At 32.5% G+C, this 24,445-nt stretch overlaps 2 protein-coding genes across 2 annotated transcripts; one reads left to right on the plus strand and one right to left on the minus strand.

Moving 5' to 3' along the window:
- Window positions 1-9,306: 9,306 nt before the first annotated feature.
- Window positions 9,307-16,246, plus strand: LOC138310222 (macrophage mannose receptor 1-like). The gene is made up of 3 exons (XM_069251340.1): window positions 9,307-9,977; window positions 13,413-13,589; window positions 14,796-16,246. Exons 1-3 carry the CDS (start codon window positions 9,674-9,676, stop codon window positions 15,008-15,010), a joined length of 696 nt encoding a protein of 231 aa, XP_069107441.1. The 5' UTR covers window positions 9,307-9,673; the 3' UTR covers window positions 15,011-16,246.
- Window positions 16,247-17,978: 1,732 nt separating this feature from the next.
- Window positions 17,979-21,202, minus strand: LOC138310221 (inositol oxygenase-like). Its single transcript, XM_069251338.1, has one exon. It carries the CDS (start codon window positions 20,743-20,745, stop codon window positions 19,879-19,881), a length of 867 nt encoding a protein of 288 aa, XP_069107439.1. The 5' UTR covers window positions 20,746-21,202; the 3' UTR covers window positions 17,979-19,878.
- Window positions 21,203-24,445: the final 3,243 nt, after the last annotated feature.

Here is a 24,445-nt window from a genome sequence, read left to right on the forward strand (position 1 = left end):
TCTTTAGAAAAACAACAATACTGTATTTTCCTTTTAAAAATAACGAATTTAGTATGATGTCGCATCACTTAATCTCAAAATAACATATATATAATGGATGTCAGGTTTATAATGTATATTAGACTGACTATATAGTAAAAGTATGTATGAATCGACGGTAAGATTATGAATGTTTGGATGAAAGAGAGTAATTATGTCATACTTAAAGTTATATGTGCCGTAACTGGGCGATAATTTTGACATGCTATTTTTTCATCCTTAATTTATTGAAAACCATAAAGTTTGATGAATGTAGCTGTAAAAATCATTCAAATGACTCCAGATGACTTATAAACGTTAGTTATAACACAGAAATTTTGTACTGTAAAATTGTTGTTTTTACGCCTTAAATATGATTAAATGAAAACATACCTGCAGAAGTCACTTTAAAATTACTAAAAACATTGTAAAAATGTGTAATGACATTGTAGACCACAATTTGGCTTCATGGTCTGACCGTATGTACTCATTTCACTTCATTATTGATGTAAATAAACGATTTTTGGCAGTACTGCCAAAAATCATTTTCAGCTCTTATTTGTACATGTAAAATTAAAACCTATGCATTGAAAGCGCTGTAATTTTCAAAAAGTTGGTAATTTTTGGTGATGAATAACATATTAAAAGCTCATCTTGATTCATGAATATGAAAAAATACGGCACATATAACTTTAATTTTTATTCCGTATATATGATGTCTACCAATAGTAATGCTTGTGCTAGAGGCGAAATTGAAATTGAAGATGAATGGGTGATATGAATGATTACAGTACTAGTAGCACAAACCAGGGAGATTGAAATTGGTGATGAAAGAATGAGAGGAATGATGTATAAGATGTATTTCAAAATGATTATGATACAATGTGTTGTTTCTAAAAATAAAAAAAGATACAAAAAATATTATTATACCAGTACACGTGTTTTAATCAGCAACGATTTCCCTGTTTGTTCCACTCATACATTAAGCACAAATTTCGAAGAAAAATAACTTAACATAATCTAATACAACACATTTGTGCTCCGACAATTAAAAATACAAAAAGATATAGGCACGATGCATGTACTATTACACTTTGGGTTTAATATTTCAAAAATATATATATAAAAAAGGTTTTCACGCCACTGTAAATGCTATGTTCTGATCGATTACGGTCAATATTTAGTGAAAATATCAAAAGTGATAATTCAAGTGAACAATACTACATGTACATGTATTTTATTTTTTAACTCTAATAAGCTGTTTTTAAACATACAAATGTATGTGATGCAGTTATATGACGATTCAGATCCACAAAAGCACCGACATACCATTCAGATATAGGTGAAAGGAATGTCATGATTTATAATCGGCCACAGGTCAACGCCATATTTAAAACTTTTGAGTTATATCGGAAAACCGAGCTTTCCATCAAGTAACCGACATCGGCGATACCGTATAGATCGGAACATCTCGAGTCGTATCACGTGGCCAACATCGACAATAACTGTACAGATCGAAATAGATCGGAATAGTTCGCAGGATTCCTAGCTATTTTAAATATGTTAAAAATCAATATTCAATTTTGATTGTTATATAACTTTGCAAATACAAAATTAAAGAAGCAGAGACAAATATGTAGAACACTTTAAATACTTTTTTTTCTATGCCAAAAATACAGCAAGTCAACTTTAAAGTGAAGTAGGAGGATGAAGATGATCCAACGTTTTGATCTATCAGAGTTACTCCCCTTCAGACAGGTAACCAATCAGAACACCTCGTCCATTTCTGCGAACAATACATAGGATATGTCGATAATCAAATAACATTAATCAATCTAATTAGATAATAGTATTGTTTATATATCCTGTTATATAATCTTATCGTTGTAAGTTGTCTCACGAATACAGATTCATTTAATTAGTATGTACCCGAAACAAAACTAATTATGTATATAATTTACAAAATGTGCAAGTGTATCATATCATTTTATCAGAGATTTGAATACTAATTAAATATCTGATTTTATGTTTTATGAATCCATTTAATTGTGAGATAAGTTTATTAATTTAATTAAACTAACCCACCCTTAGATATATTGTCAATATTGAAGGTTAATTAGAGGTCGAACTGTGTTTTTATTAAATAATATGAGCATTTTCACCTTCAGTCTACAAATTGTTGTCTGATAAGGTTGATATGACGATGAATAAATACACTAAATATAATAAATTGACATTGCCAGCAGAAGGGTTTATATAGCATCGAGGAAAGCGACCGGGCCTGTCGAATGGACGCCGGACTCACGAATGCTTTTGACATAGACATGCCGTTAACAGCCGAGAGAATACGAATGGCTTGTCCGAATGCTATTCCAACTGGAAAACCTGTGTAAACACAAAATGACTTGGAGAGAGGTGGAAGTGAATAGTATCCGAAACAGTTCTAAGATATTCAAAAGGTTATGAGGTTAAAAAGAGTTAAAGCAAATCGATATAACATATAATTATAAGTATTTCCAGGAAAATAAAAATTTATATGATTAGCTAGGCTAATCACTTTTTGAACATCTGGACCCAGACTTTTACCGAAATTCTGAAACGACGATTGGAATATTGGAGCATTTAAGTTGAAATATGTAATAGTGATATGTTTTTGGTGAAGTCGGCTTGACGTACTTATATTTCATTATATGTAATTGATGTCATGGCGATTGACTAGAATTGACGTTCATTGATATTATAAAGTTGTCGTTTTTAATTATCAATATAATATTTAAAGGGACCTGTGATATCTAAATTACATATATACTTATTTACAAAGAACATTATGATATAAACATGTTACGTTATTATGTTTGTCAATTTATTGCATTCTTTAATAATTAATTTTCTCTTTGTTACAGGCTTTCTGATTGGTCCATTCATTTTTTTCATTCCACGATGAAAAAAAAATCCGAAAATGGCGCGGAATTCCCGACGTTATCATGACGTCACAATAGAAACATTGACGTTGCGTATTGATTTGGAAAAAAATAATCCCTTGGAAAAAATCAATGGAATCGTACGTGTAAATGTATTTCATTTTATAAAGTAGCCTGGGAAATTAATTATAAGTATTGAAGTCACTATTTTTTAATTTCATCGGGGTATGAAATAAATTGTGTTTGCAAACTTTTGTGAGAATCCGCTACGCGGATTCACACAGTTTGCAAACAAAATTTATTTCATACCCCAATGAAATCAAAAAATAGTGACTTCAATGCTTAACCATTTCATTCATATTCACACTAATAAAATATTGCTAATAATGTGCAGAGAGTTTTGCCTTTAATTTCATTGCTATGACATCCCATGTTGTTCAAAACCTGTTTCTGGTCATTTCTCAACATTTCCTGGAAAGTATTCAGAACTTCGTTTTATCGGAAACATAACATTACAAAGACAAAATTAATAAATTAAAATGCAACTTTATGGTATCTCGACAATACTTAAGTATTGATGTCACTATTTTTTCATTTCTTCGGGGTATGAAAGAAATTTTGTTTGCAAAAAAAGTGACATTAATGCTTATAATTCATTTTCCATACTACTCGATAAAATGAAATACAGTTACACGTACGATTCTTTATAGTGGTATGAAAAAAAAGAATCGGCCAATCAGAAATCGAGATTTAGTTTGAAAACGAAGAAAAATTAATTAGTTTTATAGGAAGACATTTAACGTCACTAATGACAGATACTCTTAATGTATAACGATTTAATTCGTCACAATCAAATTCAATTCATTTCTTGCCCATCTTAAAAATTGTGAACTTCGTCTTCTATCCAAAATATTTTTTAATGTTTTTCGCACACGAATTGTCCGATAGATAACTCTTTTGACTCGCGGTTGAAGTCCCTTCAGAAATACATTCCGTCTTTGCATATTAAAGAGTTAGCTCCCTTGCGGGTAGGTATCGATTGTTACGTCACTACTTTGTGAGGGCAATTCACGTCGTTTTCTCCGAAAAGTATGACGTTACGCTCGCAAACACGTGAGGTCAAGATGGATAACTACCCGTAAGGGCAGATAAATCTGTAATGTGTAAATACAGAATAGCAACACCGAGGAAGCTTAAGCATGAATAAGGTGGACAAGTCATGTACCATACTCTAACCTGTAATATTTTGTTATGTATAAAAAAGAAAATATCCAAGTTATTAGTTAATGGAAGTTGCAAGGAACACGTGAACAGTAACAACATGTACTTAATTTTGCCAAATTTAATATAGAAATTAAAAAAAAAATCAATGTTTTACATGCCACGTTTGACAAGTAAATCACAAAAGGATACAAAGATAGTCGGTTATTTCGCGAGAAATGTTCGTGAAATAACTATGGCTGAAAAAATAGGATCTGCGAAAAATTGCGAAATTAATGAGATATAATACCCATGAGCATTTTGACACAAAAACGGGCTTACGGTAATTGTATTTGATTAAAACTTATCTGGAGTGTATAATTAAAACCACTGATTAAAAACCTGGTAAATATTTAGGGACATACATGCATGTATATACATGTAGATCATCTTTTCTCTCATACCCACATATATATACTGGCTGGTATCAGAAACATATATACATAGGGCAATATACTCATGACGCCTTAGGCTGTATTGCATGTCTACCCATGCAATAAAATCATCGTGACGTCACAGTGTCAATAAAATTACTACTTTCTCGGTACAATTTAAAAAAAATTCCCAGAAACTATGCTGTATTTACTTAAAAGATACAAGCAATATAATTTGCGTTGAAAATTTCACGCAGTTATCATGTATGGAGAAATGATTTCCATTTACATTTTTTTTCGAATTTATTTCAAAATGGCGGAAAGTCGTAGCAGTAAAATTGCAATTAAACGTCGAAGTATGAGCGAAAATACTCTTTCATACGTGGATATGAAGGATAGGGATATTCAGGCCTCGGGTTTTACAACATTTTGTGATCCTGAGGGTAGAATATCCCTATCCTTCATATCCACTTATGAAAGAGTCTTATATTATATACTTTATCAAAATTACTTTAACTCTGCATGTCCGGTACAATAACCTAATGGATGTATTTCACATAAAATATCACAATAAAGCAATTATTTGAAACATGGATTAAAAAACGTTAAATGGTATTCACAAAGAAGGAGCGGTCGAGACAAATTATATGTATTTTTTAATAACTTTTATATCAATCTGATTAAAACACACAGATCCTTATAACCACTCCGTTCAATAAAGGATCTGACAATATCCCATAAGGGGTCACGTACAGATGACCTTTATACCACGTGTACTTCAGAGCAAATGCAGTTTCTATACCTTACAACATCAATTGAAAACGCCCCAGTAGACATATGCAATAAGCTTTGTTTTGCACTTCGGGCGAGATGACTACATACAAGAAAATAATTTGGACAGCTTTTTCAAACTATTTCGTCCCCAGTCAAGATTCTGGCAGTGCCAATTTGATTGGCCATTTCAAAAGGTCATCTTGACGTGACCCCTAATGCGATGTTCTCAGATCCTCTTATCCAACGTAGTGATAATAAGGATCTGTATTTTAATCAGATTGCTTTTATATGGACATATACTGTTTTTCAAGTTGATAACAAAATCGGTTTGTTTGCTTCTACTGTATAGTTATTTAATTTCGTGAGGTAGGAAGTTTCGCGATTTTCTCTTTTATAATGTTCGAGTGGAGATATGTTCACGAATAAGTCAATTTCGAACAGTAATAAACTTTACAGGTGACTTGTCATTCTTTTCAGTTTCTTTACAGTGAAAGGGGCGTTATTTAATTGAAGCTAATAAAAACAACTAAACATCGATAATAAAGCAGTTAATGAATCTTGATGCTGACGTTTTGGACAGTTTTTAACATCCTTCTTAAAAGTTGTTACATCACCGACAATAAAGTTTTTATCAATAAAAAATTAAAAAAAACATGATACTTGTACTTACACTATATCAATTAAGGAAATGTTGGTCTATACAATTTGGATTATGCTTAGATCTTTTCGAAACGGGAAAGAAAACTGAAGCTTACGCGAAATCCTCAATGACTAAATTGCTAGTACATAGCACATAGTCTCAATTTCGGATTTCTTAGTAGTTTTGATGTGATACACATCGATATACGTTTCACATTTTTATATTTACATTCTGAGTGTTTCGTCACTTTATGAATCAACCAACTGACGAAAACAAACATTTGCCTATGAAAACACTATGAATACACTATGAATACAACGATTCTCGTGCATCGTTCAGCTGATTTCAAACAGGACGCCAGTTTCATATCAATAAAAATAGTTCCCCACAATATTTTAATGTGTAATCATTAAAAAGAACGACTTTGTCATTCAGCTCTTTCAATAATCTCGTTTCTCGTCGTATATGGTATCATAATTTTAAATATATATAATGACCTTTCAATAATTTTTATTTTCATAAATTATTCTAATGTAAATATATGGATTGAATGTATTTTTCTTATTTTCATAGCGGCTATGAATAGTAGTGCTTATATAATGTCGGATAATAACCATATACATCTATTATAACCGTCCGGTGTTCCGAGAAATGGTCAGTTTACTTAACTAATGGAAAATTCAATTCATATCCGGCAAATTTAATCGATAGTAAAATAAATATCTTAGTCAAAATTTGAGAAGTTTCATGTTAACAAGAGTTTCCAACGACACAAAAGGAGGATGAAAGGTAAACCATCAGCTGAGTATTCGATAATAGTTTACAAGAGACTATACAAACAATCAAGATTTAAGTTTGTTTACCAAAAAAAGTTTTGTTTATGATTTAAATGGAGAGCAAACATTAGTATGGGAATGGACGCTCCTCTAACAATGGACAGAGGACAAGTTGTGTGACGTAGGTATAGTCTTCACAACAAATACATCAATGCTCTTGTGTCCCATGAATGTAATATGATTTAAATGTAGTGTTTAATGAACACAAAAGTTTCCCATCTGACATTCTGTTCTAAAGTTATGACATGATATTCATCTAAGTAATTTGCGGGCGGGGGCAAAGGTTCTCAATATTTGACCCCCCCTCCTCGCCCCGCACCCACAGTGGATATTAATTCTTTAATTCAACACACAACCATACTTACTTTATAAACTTTTTCAGATATTGTTCAGTTGAATCCTTGTACACATTTATAGACAGTGGCGAGGAAACTAATGAATACGTCAATTGCCATGCGAGCGCCGATGGTGCGATATTTTGGTGGGGGGGGGGGGGGGGGGGGGGGGGGGGAGGGCTGAGAATCCCCTTCGAGAAAAATATTACGATTTAGAATGGCTAAGATGAGTTTAACGATGCATTTTGATGAATTTGCGAGCGCTGAAGACGCGAGAATTTGGTGTTTGAGGGGTCGGGGTTCTCCCCGGGAAAAATAATACGATTTAGAATTTTACGATGCATTTTGATGTTAAGTCATTTAAACAAATGAATCTTTTAAGAGATATTTTTTAAAATAGTACGTAGAATCCCTTGATTGACATTTTTAGTCTAGTTCACGAAACTGTGCAGGAGGACCCTTTTTTCTTTCAAATGTGCAATTTTAGAACATTTCAGTCGGCGAAAATGGGGGAGGGGGGGAGGGGGAGGGGGGGGGAGGGGAAAAACATGTTTGCCCCCGTCCTGGGAAACGGGGAGGCAATTGCCCCCCCTTACCCCCTCCAACACCGACCCCCACCTCCCACCCCCGCTTCCTACGCCCCTGTATCTACATTGCTAAGTAAAACAGCATACGTTTTATGAAGCTTTAGAGTATTTGATGGAAATATGACAAGAAGTAAGAAGTATTTTCACCCGTTCATTATGTATATATTATACATGAATGCAGGTGTACATGTACAATATTAAGCAAACATATACATAGGTCTACAATGTATATGTAAGGTATATTTTTGCTTTGAATACATAAAAGTACACATACAATTTAGATATATAGTTAGGCTGATTTTTTTAAGTAAATCAGATGGAAAAAGTTATATAACTAGTGATATGTAAGGGAATGTCCATTAGACGGATAGAGGCTATAACTAGGTAAATATCGGGAATGTCCGTTAGACGGATAGACACTATAACTAAGGATATAAAGGGAATTTCCATTAGACGGATATATATTATAACTAGGGCTATATAAGGAATGTCCATTAGACGGATAAAGACTATAACTAGAGATATATAGGGAATGCCCATTAGACGGATAGACATTATAACTAAGGATATACAATGTACATGTATGGGGAATATCAAATATTGATATTATAATGATAAAAGAAATACACGTACTTACTTAGTCCGCTCAACATGCCTGTTTTATTAGTTTTGCCCCATTTCCCCCTTATTATAAAGTCTATATATTAGGCCATTTGTTTATAAGCCTAATAATATTGGCAGCTTTAGCGGAATAGTACCAAATGAAAATAAAATAATGGTAGAAGCAAGTATAAAACCATATAATATAGTGAAAACTCTTCTTTATGGCAGCAAAAACCTGTACAGTATAGGATTATTTACACTTCGAAACTCTTGACAAAACTTCTGCATACGTTTCAACGTTTATTAGATTAACGCAGTAATCAGGAACCTGTAGTCTATAAATTTGTGTTATCAGTCGATAGCAGATATGTCCATTAGACAGATGAGATTTCCTTCGATCGGATGTTTTGAATGTTCACGCGTCGCGCATGCACATAGGGGTTGTTTACACTCGCCGAAAGATAATAATATGAAATAGTGACTAGGTCGTTTCTATTTATTTTCAGTTTTTCTCCATTTTTAACAAAATTGTTATACAAACTTTTGAATTTTGCTATTAACACAAAGTACACAACTTTTACCATTATTTTTAGTTCTATAATTCTTGTTATCTTTTATTACATGATATTTTTTAACGATTTAGTTCCTTTAAAGGACGCTAAATCTAATTAAATCAAACTTAAATACTTTGGACACCATAAAACCTGTCTGTCGACTACTCACACCTGCACATCGATAAATGTTATCCACTGATATCTTCAATAAACACAATTAAAAAGTCAATATATAAATCAATTACTCCATCTATTATATACATCACTTGGCGATGATGATTGGATATTGTTTACATAACTAATGAAGAGTGTAAATTTGTGTCCGTATACTCATTTATGTTACAAGCTCCATTGATAGAATTTCAAAATGAAACTTCCTTTGTGTAAGTACATCTAACGAAGGAACGTGAAGGATGTGAAAAGCTCCACATGGTAATGACACCTGCTGTAAAAATAACATAGTTACTCCTATTTGATAACAGTGGGCGGTACATGTAAATATCGGAGAGAGAACGCAGTCTTCGATCAAAGCTCTGAGGGTTGTGCGCCTTTGACACAGCCTTTGATCAGAAGCGCAGAGGGTTGCGCGCCTTTGACACTAGTTCATTGCGAAAACTGTGTACATGTTATATAATTCCACTGACGAGTATTCTATGAACGAGATATGCAGTCTTTGATCAGAAGCGCAGAGGTTTGTGCGCCTTTCACACTAGTTCATTGTGAAAGCTGTGCACAGGTTATATAATTCCAATGAAGAGTATTCTATGAACCATGGTTGTCGGAATTCATCATTTGTTCTTACTTTTCACACTAGGATCCTGTGAAAGTAATGTAACACAGATGATTGAGATGACCCAAATGAGAAATAAGCGTCACACAGATGAAAGTGCGGGTATTACAACGTTAACGTCTAGTCTACTTCGATGTGCGGTACAGTGCAGCGATACGTCATGCCTATCGCTATCATACCATGCTGGAACAAAAAGTTGTCGTGTCTTTGATTTTCTGATTACCAATGACACATCTGTGTCCACTAGTGAAAGTGGATGGAAATCTTACCAGAAAAACAGTGGAGGTAAGATCAAAAGATTCCTTACTACGCTTGGTATTCTATCATAACTGATATTCATAACTGATATGTTGAAGTCTTCCTTAAGTTATAAGCCAAATGTATTGCAGTTGATAGCAACTTTATCATAAATGATATTTTGATTTTCTTTTGAAGTTCCAAGTCAAATTAATTTGAGTTGATAGTCACTTTATCATAACTAACATTTTGATTTCTTTTTCATGTTTCAAGTCAAATGTATTGGAATTGATAGTCATTTCATCATAACTAATATTTTGACTTTCCTTTTCATGTTTCAAGTCAAATGTAATGAAATTGATAGTCACTTTATCATAGCTAACATTTTTATTTCTTTTTCATGTTTCAAGTCAAATGTAATGAAATTGATAGTCACTTTATCATAACTAACATTTTGATTTCTTTTTCATGTTCCAAGTCAAATGTATTGGAGTTGATAGTCACTTGATCATAACTAACATTTTGATTTCTTTTTTATGTTTCAAGTCAAGTTAATTGGAGTTGATAGTCACTTGATCATAACTAATATTTTGAATTTCCTTTTCATGTTTCAAGTCAAGTTAATTGGAGTTGATAGTCACTTGATCATAACTAATATTTTGAATTTCCTTTTCATGTTTCAAGTCAAGTTAATTGGAGTTGATAGTCACTTGATCATAACTAATATTTTGAATTTCCTTTTCATGTTTCAAGTCAATTAATTGGAGTTGATAGTCACTTGATCATAACTAATATTTTGAATTTCCTTTTCATGTTTCAAGTCAAGTTAATTGGAGTTGATAGTCACTTGATCATAACTAATATTTTGAATTTCCTTTTCATGTTTCAAGTCAAGTTAATTGGAGTTGATAGTCACTTGATCATAACTAATATTTTGAATTTCCTTTTCATGTTTCAAGTCAAGTTAATTGGAGTTGATAGCCACTTGAACATAACTAATATTTTGAATTTCCTTTTCATGTTTCAAGTCAAGTTAATTGGAGTTGATAGTCACTTGATCATAACTAATATTTTGAATTTCCTTTTCATGTTTCAAGTCAAGTTAATTGGAGTTGATAGTCACTTGATCATAACTAATATTTTGATTTCCTTTTTATGTTTCAAGTCAAGTTAATTGGAGTTGATAGTCACTTGATCATAACTAATATTTTGAATTTCCTTTTCATGTTTCAAGTCAAGTTAATTGGAGTTGATAGCCACTTGATCATAACTAATATTTTGAATTTCCTTTTCATGTTTCAAGTCAAGTTAATTGGAGTTGATAGTCACTTGATCATAACTAATATTTTGAATTTTCTTTTCATGTTTCAAGTCAAGTTAATTGGAGTTGATAATCACTTGATCATAAATAATGTTTTGAATTTCCTTTTCATGTTTCAAGTCAAGTTAATTGGAGTTGGTAGCCACTTGAACATAACTAATATTTTGATTTCTTCCTGTACTTTCAAGCCAAATGTATTGAAGTTGATCGTTAATGTATCATTACTAATATTGTGATATCTTTTTTTGTAGTTTTAAATAGAATATATTGGAGTTGAAAGTCACTTTTATTTATCATAACTGATATTTTGATGTCTTCCTGTAGTTTCAAAACAAATTATCGGAATTAATAGCCACTTTATCATCACTGATGTTTTAATTTCTTCTTAAATGTTAAAGTCAAATGTGTGGAAATCGATTTCTACTTGACGTTTGAATTCAAATGTATATAAAAATAGATTTAAATACACATTTAATATTTTTTAAGTAGTATGCATATCAGATCAAAAAGAGAAGTCAAGGTCGTTTATATATCTCGTCCGAGTTTCCCTTAAAATTCTGTTGATTTCCCACAAGGTAAATATACTGACTCAGGCGAGAATAAAAACCCCATAGGAAACTGTACGTTCGTTATTTGTCAGGTGTTCAATTAATGTTTTATAAAAATGACCTTACATCTTTAAATGACCTTACATTTTCTAATGTGATGCAAAGTAGCATGACTAGAATCAATGCATGACAATAGGCTAACCACAGGGAATGCAATATATCCTTAAAAGAGTCATAATTGAATCCGGCAGCACTGCCGTTGAATATTCTCTCAAGATATCCTTTTATACGCATGACAAAGCGTTAATATACATAACAAAGCTTTACAAGGCGTTTTTGTTTTGGATAATATGAAACAGTCAGGGATAACATTTCTTTGTGGAAAATTTTAATTCTTGAACCCAAAGTTAATTATGGCATTACTTAAAAAAATATGGATAGCGTAAGAGTTCAATGCTCAAGGCGACCTCGTGATAATTACTCGTTTATAACGCAATTATATATCGTTATGCAAGTAGATTGTTATGTAGATTTTATAACCAGACATTTTAATTAAAGCTCTAATAAAGATGAGAACATCATCACATAGATTGTACATAGAAACAGGTCGGTGGCACAAGCCTAATCCAATTCCAGTCGATTTGAGATATTGTTTTAATTGTGCAAAAATTGAAGATGAATGTCATTTTATCTTGGAATGTCCTATTTATGTAGATATTAGATCAAAACTGTTAAAAAAGAAATTTTGGTTGAGGCCTAATATGACTAAATTCATAGATCTCTTGACTTCAGAAAATAGTAGCATTGTTAAAAATTTAGCTATCTTTGTTCACAAGGCTAATGAAGTTAGAAATTCAATATTATTTGATAATTGATATATTTGTTATGTGCATCCTTTCGCTGATTTCTTTTTTTTATTTATATATATATAGTGTACATCCTTTTTCCAGAAAAGTCTGTTTACCATTGTCATGTCTGTATTTGTTTTGCACAAAGGCTTTTTAGCCTATTTGCTAAATGAAATAAAGATTATTCATATTCATAAAGATTATTCATATATAACTGACTGACCCGCCCACCTTGAATCCATTTCCTTTTCATTCTATTATATAGCTGATTGTCTCGCCCACTTTGATTTCTTTTCATTTTTCTATTACATAATATAACTATTTGTATTTCATAGCTGACTGCCTCTCACAATTTGATTTCAATTTATTTCTTCTATTGTAGCTGACTGTTCCGCCCCATGGTTTCATGGTAATAGGCCAAACAAAAGCATATGCCTGTTTAGGGTTACACCGGCAAAAAAATAGAGTCGGTAGGTCGGGAGGATTTTTTTAATTGTCCTTTATTCTAAAATTATGGCCGAAACCGGAGTCTGAAAATGAAATTTCCACTTTTATTTTATTTTCGAAGAAAAGTGCGAAAAAAAATAGTTTCGAGGGTAAAAATTTAGGGTCGGTCGGGTAACCCTAAACAAACATATTATTTTTTGGCCTTATAAAGCTGCCAGCCCTACACATCTTGGCTTTATTTTAATGTTTCTATTGTATTATTTAGCTGACAGCCCCGCCCACTTTGGCTTCATTTTAATTTGTCTCCTGTACCATATAGCTGATTGCCCCGCCCACCTCGGCTACATCTACAACGATAACCTGGACTGGTGTTACCGGCTAGTCACTGGACTAGGATTAAATGTCCCTAGTGCACTCAGTACATGTGGTTCAGATGGAGCGCATCTTATTCGGATCAACTCAGTTGAACGACAAAATTTTATAACCTCCTATCTGCGTAAGTCTATTTCAGTTTTAATGTAATATAAATATCGTATAGCCGGTTTTTTTTATGAATCAAAATTTTCGATTTGCTCTAAAAACGAGAAAATCAAAATTTAGCGGTTTTAAATTTTCGCCATCCAACCAATATGCCGCTAAATCGCGAAATATCATTGCCACTAAAATATGAACCCTAGGAATATAAAGGGTTTTACAGTATCAATAAATGTAAATGTAAACAAGCTGTGTAAAATGTTCTTCCGATGAGTACCATCTTCTTTAAAATCTGTATCCGCTGTGTAAAATGTTCTTCCGATAAGTACCATCTTCTTTAAAATCTGTATCCAAACACCAAATTGATTAGGTCAGAGCAATTATTACACAAATGTAATTTCTCGAATACTTCACCTAAGTTTTACCTGATCTACCTGCACGGAATTTACTCCAGTGCAGGTGTATACATACCTCAACATTTTAAAATATTACCTGATGTTAGGATTAATATAACATGCAACTTACCTAATATTTTCCATCCATGTATCACCTGAATTCTGTGTAGTGGTTAAGTGTCCTGTTCTACATGTACAGTGTGCGTCAATCACAAGTCAAGTCAGAAATTAAAGTTAATTCAAAAATAAGCTCAAGTAGTGATATCGCATGTACGTATCGTCAACATTCTTTGCATATGAAATAACATGTCATTACTTACCTCGAATTACGGAGTATAAATTTCATGTTTAAAAATATCAGAAAAAAGTTATTTTGAATTCCGTCGAAAACTCAAAATTACATACGTTATAATTTCATGAAAGACTATAGATGGGATTACCAAATTTACGCATTTACCAAGATATCCAAGTTGAAATCAAGTTAGTTGAACTTTTCATGCAAAATTATGCTTCATGCAAAACGTATGGTAAAACGTTAGACGTTTGTTTTAACTTTTCATGCAAATGTACATTGTTTGCTTAAAATAAGATTGATGTTTGTTTGAACTTTTCATGCAGACGTATGTTTATGAAATAGACGTTTGCTTAAATTTTTAATGCAAATATATGCTAATATGACATATGTGTTTGGATTAACATAAGTTTTACTGTTTATCAATGCAATAATGATTGTTTTTTAAGCTTAAGCTGAGAAACTAATATTTTCTAGTAGTATCAAATAATGCGAGTTATATGGGAGCTAAAGCTAAAATCCCTAACGTTTTCTTTTCCAGTATCAAATAGTGTTAATTCTATATATATCGGAGGCCATTCTGAGAATAGGGATAACAACTTTGTGTACGAGGATGGCACCCCGCTACCCTACACCTCCTGGGACACAAACCAGCCTGTCAATCAAGAAAGAATTTACATCGAACTAAAAGGAGCACAGTATGTATGGGCTAATGGCCATGGGACGATGAGTCGTGACTTCATGTGTGAAATATAAAGATAGAAACGTTCCGAAGAGACATTGATTATGACGTCATGATGTCGCTACGTCACAAGTTGAGACTGATGAAATAGAGTGGGTGTCTGAAACGGGATGTTAAGAATCTGTATACAGGACAAAGGCGAACTTAAAACTATAACTATAGCTACTCAGAAAATATCGGTTCCTATTTCACATGATTTTTCAAACCTGCAATTCACCTTTTTTATTTCTATAGCGCCTCCAACATAGAATGTTAGTTTATTTCTATAGCGCCTCCAACATAGGATGTTAGTTTATTTCTATAGCTCATCTAACATAGGATGCTAGTTTATTTTAAGAGCTCATCAAACAAAGGAAGTTGATCTATTTCTTTAGCTCATCCAACATATAAAGGATCTCAGATTATTTCTAGAGCTCATCAAACATAGGATGTAAGTTTATTTTCAAAGCTCATTAAATATAAGATTCTAGTTTATTTCTTGAGATCAGTGGTTTCAAAAATAGGGCAGTTACTTTTGAACACGAAAGATATGTTTAAAATTGAAGTTCATCTCAATACTACTGGATAAGAATAAGCTTATATCTATTCTTGATCACTTTGTAATGAAATGTTCCACTTATGCTTTGTTCATTGGATACCTGCTATTGGTGACACTATGAAGCGTGACGTGCGTAGTGCAGTCATCCGTGGGTCTCCGACGATTGGCTCTATTAAGATTCTTAGTTTTAGTCGTTGACAAAGTAGAAGAGTTCGAGTAAAGAACGATAACTCTGGATTTCACCTTCTTAAAAAACCCATTAAAATATGCTTGCAAAAGCACCATTCATGAAATTAATTATATAAAATCCATTACGATAAGCGATCTGTATTGATCGCTTTGCAAATAAAACATTAATAGCAATATACAGTACGTTTAATTCATTTTATATATGAAGAAACAAATACACAAGATTATTGATTTTGTATCCGCTTTTATTTTACTCCTGTATTGGGCCGCTTAACAGATATGAAAAACATATATCACTTATGCATATTTTCTATATTAAGATAACAAGGCTGAATTCGTAGAGACGTTATAGGAAATCCGGTAATATGTATTGTACACTTACATACACCATGTTGTACATAGTGAAGGGTGGGTGAATGACATATTCCTTTATTGACCTAAATATCAAATGCTGAGTAATGAAGTTTTGCTGATGTTTACGTATATGTAGGAACGTAATGGGCCATGGTGTATTGTATATTTTGGGATAATTAATTCAATTTTTTAATTAATTTCAATTCAATTAATTTGAATTAATTCAATTAATTCAAATTCATGTGTAGTTATTATTATAGTGTGTTCAGTACGAAACCACAAATTGAGTGTCTTGATAAATTATTAATAAGATGAGTCATAAGTACTCTCTAAGAGTAGGATTTTGGTACGGTATTCTTTTACAGTGTACCACTTATAACTAGCATTTCCATTGGCAAAGAAGGTATTTTCTAGTGGATGAAACAAATATACAATGATTTCGTAAAATAATTCACTCAATATGTTTTTAATTTTGAAAAAAAAAGTGTTTACATTTTGTATGTATGAATAGTGAATTTAACTACACTGATTAATTTGAGTAGATCGTTTTGATATATTGTAGATATAACACAGAAATCTGAGTGAACTATCATCATATATTTAAAATGCACTCAGATTATGCATTATATCTTCTTCTTAACATAAAATTATCCTTAAAAATAAAATACATCCATTTTATATCATAATATAGAGATAGTGGGACTGTAAAGAAGAATTGAGATCTATACATGTACGTTCAACACATCTAACGTAATGCACAAGCTATCGGTAACCCTGTAAGATTTTATGAGGTTATGAATAACAAATTCTGTGTATTAGAAAACAGGACATGTGAGTCTATTAGATCATTGAAGTATCATGTTTGCCTCTATAGCCTTTCCAAATGGAAAGCTATTTATGTATATATGGTCTATTAACCACTAGCGTAGAAAGTTCTGCATGTACATGTAATAATATATGACTTTAGATGAAATATAATTGGTTTAAAAATAAACGCAATGGCGACGAATGTTGGCAGAAAAATATCATTCGAATTCCGTTCATATACTAATTACGCAGTTAAGTATTTTAGCAGAATAAATTTCAAATGCTATTTTATGAAATGATTATTAGATTTTGTTTGATTTTAAAGTCTTTTTGAGTAATGCTATCCTCGGTTTACCATTTCAAAGAAATAAAAACTTACGTCACACTACATTGGAACATTTTATTAAAGATATGCCTTATCTTCACCACATACAAAACCCAGGGCATGACAATAATAACCTAACATATATACAGTAATAATAAAGACTTAAAATGGCAAAGACGATGACCAATTTACGGCAGTCGTAAATTTAAACTGCCGTAAATCATCAATGTCGTAATTGGTATTTCTATGATCTATAGTTATCGAATGTATATGCCCGACACAACCAATAAGTAGACGTAAGTTTCGACTGCATGTCATTCACAAATACAAACATGTTACATTGGAGAGGTCACTGGATACCAAGCTAACTAACTGATAAAACGTGCAGATTTATAATACATCTAATGCGTAGAGTGTGATGTTAATCAACGTCAGTAAAACTGAGTTTTGAGATATTTGAAGGACGTCAGTGAGGAACGATTACCGTTAACTAATCGTCCCATCTTCTGGTGCTTGCGATGTCACAAAATGTCGAAATTTGATGTAGCAATCACCAGAAGGTGGATGGACTAATTAACGGTAAATTTTACTTCATTTACGTCGTTTTTGTAACTCGAAATCGACGCATTAAAAAGAGGAACAAAATAACTGCTCGCGATAGGTTCTTTCACATATTTTCTGCTTAAAGCCTGTCACATTACAGATTAAATGAAATATTATTTGAATGATGCATAGCAGGATAAAAATAAAATAAGACAACATACTGAAATAATGTGATCGGAATTATTTATTCTTCTTTCACAAAACTTGTAATTAAAATTAGTCTGTTTTGCTACACCATTTGAACATGATTTCCGTTTTTATGTGCATAGTCAAAATATCTGCATTGAAGAGATTCTAAAATTGAAAAAAAATATGATACAAAAATCGCTACAAAGAGTTGACACATCAATCTTCCACATAAAAAATGTAGAGCGGTCGTCGTACCATTGTATGTCTTAAAACAGACTAATAAAACTTAAACATAGGATATACTTTTCAATTATGTACCTTTGTTGTGGTCTATGAGGCGTTACATTTTGTATACCGGACTGGTAGAATTAGTAATGACTTAGGGCCGTATTTTTTGTTTTAAATTCTACCTGGATGGTAAGACACCATATGGACCCGTGAATCATATGTCATTACTTCTACTATCAGATATGTAGTTACTTTGACAAATGTCAAGTAATATCTGATGTGAAAATAAATTAAAATAAACATGATGGCCATATGACGCCACTTTGAAGAACTCCACGTTTGGGTAATAACAACACAAAGGAAAAGTGACTCGGTGTTTCTAAAATGAAAACACCGACCATGTATTAGCCAATGAGCATGTGGAGAAATAAGATTATATCCAATATTATAAATGTAATGAAGATTTCTATTTTGGCAGTTCTAAAACGTTCTTTAACGTGGGAACTACATACGTGTGGTTTTGTAATGTCGTTAATTAATGATGCATTATATATAATTATACATAATGGAAAAATTGATTTATAAAATCTCAATAACACCACAACATTATCTCAACTTCGGAAAATTATTATATTCAGAAGTTTTAATGGAATAATAACGAGACAGAGGCTCGATTCAATATGAATAATTAAATTGATTTCCACATCAGTTTGACCCATATAATATAAATTGTCTAATAGATATACGTATATAACTACCTGAGGGCAAATAGCAATACGAACATATATTTGTGTTTATATGTAGAGTGTATAATACTGTATAAATTCAAAACAAAGTAAAAATTCTAAATACACATATATCAATAAATCGGAAAATCTTGAAAAAGCAGTATCTGTAGTAGAAGCACAAGAAGCTGATATATAACAAAGTCATTAATGTTTGTCGATAATGTGGCTAATGTCATATTAAAGTTTATCCTGAGAATTTATGACGTCATTACATTAAAAATCACGTGATATCGGGATTTGAGGACTAAAGAGTTAGTAGAATATTTTTCTGCACTTTTGATTCGAAGTTATCAAAGTGTCAAACTCATGAATAGCATTGCTGTTTATTTTTGACAATCGTCTCAAAGGACACTGACCAAAAAAATCAAAAAAAAATTCTATCAAAGACTAGTTTCCTAAAACACAAATATCATGTTACCTTATCTAAAATACCACATTTATATTGTAAACAGAGGTAATTAAATTAAAACATTGTTAGACATTATGAAATAACGGTCATCTAATGACATCAAAAAAATGTTTTGTTGAAGAAATTGTTGGGTTTTACCATCAATGAATTCACCGGATGATTATCAAAAATCACTCAGATAAAATAATCGCCAATAAAGAATATTTACAGTAATGTATTTTATCACATCAATTAATAACAAAACAAAAACAAATCAAACGAAACAGAAATCCTTATTCACCGGTTATTATGAATGCCCAACAAACCCCTTTAAAGACCAATATATCATCATTTTTACAGTTCATATTTCCACAACTTTTAAAAGCACTTTTAGAGATGTAAGCGTACAAGTTATATACATATGAGTAAAACAAAAAAACATGCACCAGTTGAGCCAAAGTTCGCCTCAATCCCATTGTAATGCACTCTTTATAGACCTTACAAGGAAAGCGCATGAAGTTTTCCCTGAGCAATCACCATTTGAGTTTCCCTGGAATGTACTTGTCCATAAGATGGCTGTAGTAGGTCTGAAGATCGTCCACATCGGGTGGAATCGGAGACTTCGTGTAGAGGTCAAACTGGTTGAATTCATTGACCCATGTCATCATCTCATTGTCCTTGTTGTTGCATAGGTATTCGTAGGCACCTGAGGTATGCCAGGGGTAGAAGGAATGGAACCGGATCATGTACAAAGCCTCTTCCGGCAGGTAGCACTTGTTGAGGTCAGAGGTCAGCACGCGGTATAAATATTCATCGTGACCCCATGACATGATGATGTTATTTAGTCCGCAGTTTTCCGTGTATATTCCAAGTTTGGAATTCAGCTTTTCGTCTTGTAAATCCGGATTATCTTTGAAACTTTCCGTCCCGAACACGATGTTTTTGTCCGGATAGCAACCTACCGGGAATGTATCGCCCACTGTTGACCATTGCGGCTCACCCCAATGCGCCATCACTTTCCCGGCATCATGGATCAGACCGACGACATGGAACCAATCTTTATCCGGGTGTGCCTTTCGGATGGCCTCAGCAGTTTGATATGCATGTAAAGAGTTCGGAATGTCAACGTCGGGATCACTTTCATCCATAAAGTTATCGAGTGAATTAATAGCTTCCATCATTGTCATTTCGGCGTGATTAAACTTTGTGTAATATTCGATCTTCCCTCGAACGTACTCCAGTGTCTGGTGGGTATGCATGTTTCTGTAGGTGTTTATAACCCGGGTAGGCGAGTTATGTATATCAAACTCACGATAATCCTTCTTGTCTTTATATTCCGGTCGGTATTCCGAGGGGTCGGACAGCACGACCTTAGTTACCTTGGAATTTTCGGTTGACATCTTCTCAGCAGTTTTACCAGGTTTGGAATGAGTATATACTACGGACTATAATGGGCTCAAAATGGCGAGCTGATCCACACACCGAGATTAGTATAGTATCGACTGTATGTTTGTTGATGTTCCTACACAGCTGCCTAATGTAGTATGACGAATGAATCTTCAAATCATGTTATTCGCACGACTTAGATCATTTAAATTCCGATCACATACTGAAGAACCAGATACGAATAATACACTGTCGCTCGGGTATGTTGTGAGCAGGTCACGGCCATAACACTACGTGTGTAAAAGGTATGTGTTGATAAACATTGGATTCAGTCTGTGGTATGGTAATTGTGGCTAACCTATAGTCTGTTTCTTATAACACTGTGCAGTTGTGTGTGTATGTGTATTGGGTTCCCGCTATGTGTGGGGTTAAGTTTGAGCACATACATAATGCATAACAATGGGTTGACAAATGTCATATTCAACATCTGTCGACCACATCAGTATATAATCAGAAGATATTCATTCATTCATTCATTTTATTCCGTAGGCCTTTCGACCTATAGGTGAAAATAACAACATGTATTATCAATTGCAACGTACCAATCCATAAAAGGAGAGTGATCAACAAATATTGGAATATTACATAGGTTCATAATAATAATAATAATATTCATGTAGTAAAATAATATATTATGAATTCAATGCGAGACAGTTGACAGATTTCAAACTCAAATCTAATAAATGAAAGATAATTAACAAGGACACTTATATATTACATTTGTTATCTAAATATATATTAATAAGGCTTTCAATTCCTCCTTTTGCATGCTAAATATAGATATTTACCTAGATTGGATAATTCTCTTACATTATTAATACTTAGGAGCTGTATTAATTTGAAAACAGATGGTCTTTTATAATAGTATTTTTTGATGTATTTCAACCTTAAATCATTATAAAAAGGACACATCAGAATAAAATGAAATTCGTCTTCTACATCTCTTAGGTTACACTTAATACATATTCTATTTCTACGTAAAATGTTATGGTGTCTACCAACCTCAATATTTAAGTTGTGACATGATAATCTAAATTTGGTTATTACATGTTTGTATTTGACCTCAATAGATTTACGTAGATAAAATTGGACACAATGATTGTTTATCAAGTGTTGGTATAATGAACCTTTTGGTGAGGCAGATATTTTTGCTAAGATGTTTTGCTTAGTGCTATCAACTAGTCTCTGTTTTATTATTTGAAAAGCAACGTTGTCAGGAATATAAGTGTCAACCATATAACCGAGTCCTAATAATGCTAATTCATTCTTAATATTACTTATCCACTCGTCATTTTCGTTCACGCGATCATCGAAACAAGTTTTCACAATCAAGTTATCCGTATTTCTGAGCTTTAACCAATATCTAAACACTCTTAGTTTTCTAACTACATACATTGGTAAGCGACCTAGTTCACAATATACTAAATCATTACTTGTAGATTTTCTAACTTTTAGAATTCTCTTACAAAAATTCAAGTGTACCCTTTCTATATCTGGTGCTTTGTGTAGTCCCCAAATTTCGGCTACATAACATAGAATACTACTTACATGTGAATCAAAAACTGAACAATATGTTTCAACATTCAAACAATGATTTTTAAAGGAAGATGCTAATGCAAATAATGCCTTTTTACCTTGTTCTGCAAGATGTTTCTGTGTTTTTGTAAATTTGCCGTTGTAATTAAAAAGCATACCTAAGTATTTGAACGTGTCAACAATTTCTACATTCATGTTGTCATATTTCCATGATTCATTACTTCGTAAGTGACCACCGTTTCTAAAAACAATAATTTTCGTTTTTTCGACATTAACCTCCAGGTTCCAGCGTCTAGAATAATCTAATAATGAATTTAACATGCATTGCAAACCTTCTGGGCTATTGGCAAATAGGACCGTGTCGTCAGCATACATTAATAGGAACAAATTAAGCATTTGTAGTTCAATATTAGGACAATTATCATTAATAAAACTCATTTCAAAATCATTAACATACATTGAGTAAAGTACAGGTGACAATATTTCCCCTTGTAAGAGTCCGGTTCTGTTCGGGAAACATTGACTCAAATGGCCATCGAGTTTTACACAGGCTTTAACATTTTCGTATAATGAAAATATGATTTTTAAAAACTTTCCCCTAATTCCATAATTAATCAGTTTACTCCATAACTTTCCTCTATCAATAAAATCGAATGCTTTTCGAAAATCTATAAAACAACAATAAAGTCTTTCCTTATTTCTTAGTTTCTTATTAATTAAAGTTTGTAATACGAATATGGCGTCTAAAGTTGAAGACCCCCTTCTGAATCCAAATTGTGCATCTGTTAAAATACTATTTTCTTTCTCCCATTTCATAATTCTATTATTCAAAATAGTAGTAAATAATTTACCGAAACAACTTACAATAGATATACCTCGATAATTGTTTGTCTCGTTAACACATCCTTTCTTGAAAATCGGAACTATGCAAGATTGTGACCAGGACTCGGGGAAAAACCCAGATCTAAAAATAGAATTGAACAATCTTTCCAAATATGGTAATAATATATCTTTTCCATGAATGAATATTTCATTCATTATTAAGTCTTCGCTACAACTTTTATGTAACTTCAAATTATTAATAGCACTGATTATTTCTTGGGCTGAGATATTGCAGTCAAGATTTTCGTACACAGGTTCCATATCATCTTCATGATATAGTGGGCCATCTCCAGATTAATGCATGTACAATAGGCTTAGTGAATGAATCAAAACGTGAGAATCTGTAAACCTCCTGACTGCACTTAATCAATTTAACCTATCATACCTGATTGACTATTTATCCTTCATCTATCAAATAATCTTTCATGTACCCTACCTCTCGCTCTTTCTACCTTTGCAAAAAGGTTACCGTTGTTGTGCACAATGTACCAATAGGAAATTAAAGCCCGATTGTCGAAAGGTAGTTTTATGCTATATATTGTACAGGTGTTTTTTTTTTCTTCCATGAGCTTATTAATATTACATTTGACGATATTCAAGAACGAGACATTCACATCATACAGTATTTGAGGTACGATACGCTTAGACGTTGCATTACTTTATGTCTTAATTTCATCAGATTTTTTTAGTTTTTATGTGTCCGATATCACGTCCGGCTGTAATATGATAAATATTTAAACCTAATTCAACGAAGTCTGCAACTCATTAAAAGCTGACAATGCAAGTTATAAAGCATGCCTTTGAATTTAAAAAAATATAATGTCTTATAAACGATTCTTGAAATACAAGTATACTTATTTTTTCATCAAAATTTAATACTTTTTATTTGCATTATCAGCTTTAAGGTATATAATCCATAACTGGGCGAAAACTTTGACATGCTATATTATTACTTCTGTATTTGATAGAAATCCATGCGGTCTGGTAAATTAATCTGTGGAAATTATTGAAATCGACAAACATGCATGATATCTTATAAACATTAGATACAACACAGCATTAATACACTGTAGAATGATGAGGTGGAAACATACCTGCCTGCTGGAATCGCTTTACAACTTCTGATAACATTGTAAGATATGAAATGAAATTGTAGACCACAAATTGGCTTGATGCTCTGACCTTATGTATTCATTTTACAACACAGAAGATGTAAATGCATTGCTTTACGCAGAA

Source organism: Argopecten irradians, chromosome 16 (assembly GCF_041381155.1).
Source record: "Argopecten irradians isolate NY chromosome 16, Ai_NY, whole genome shotgun sequence".
Taxonomy (NCBI): domain Eukaryota; kingdom Metazoa; phylum Mollusca; class Bivalvia; order Pectinida; family Pectinidae; genus Argopecten; species Argopecten irradians.

Excerpts from the sequence above, each read along its gene's own strand:
- LOC138310222 (XM_069251340.1), top strand. The coding sequence starts at position 9,674 with ATGGTTGTCGGAATTCATCATTTGTTCTTACTTTTCACACTAGGATCC. Across the intron at positions 9,978-13,412 it reads TTACCAGAAAAACAGTGGAG|CTGATTGCCCCGCCCACCTC; the intron begins GTAAGATCAAAA and ends TGTACCATATAG. Across the intron at positions 13,590-14,795 it reads TTTTATAACCTCCTATCTGC|TATCAAATAGTGTTAATTCT; the intron begins GTAAGTCTATTT and ends TTTCTTTTCCAG.
- LOC138310221 (XM_069251338.1), bottom strand. The coding sequence starts at position 20,745 with ATGTCAACCGAAAATTCCAAGGTAACTAAGGTCGTGCTGTCCGACCCC.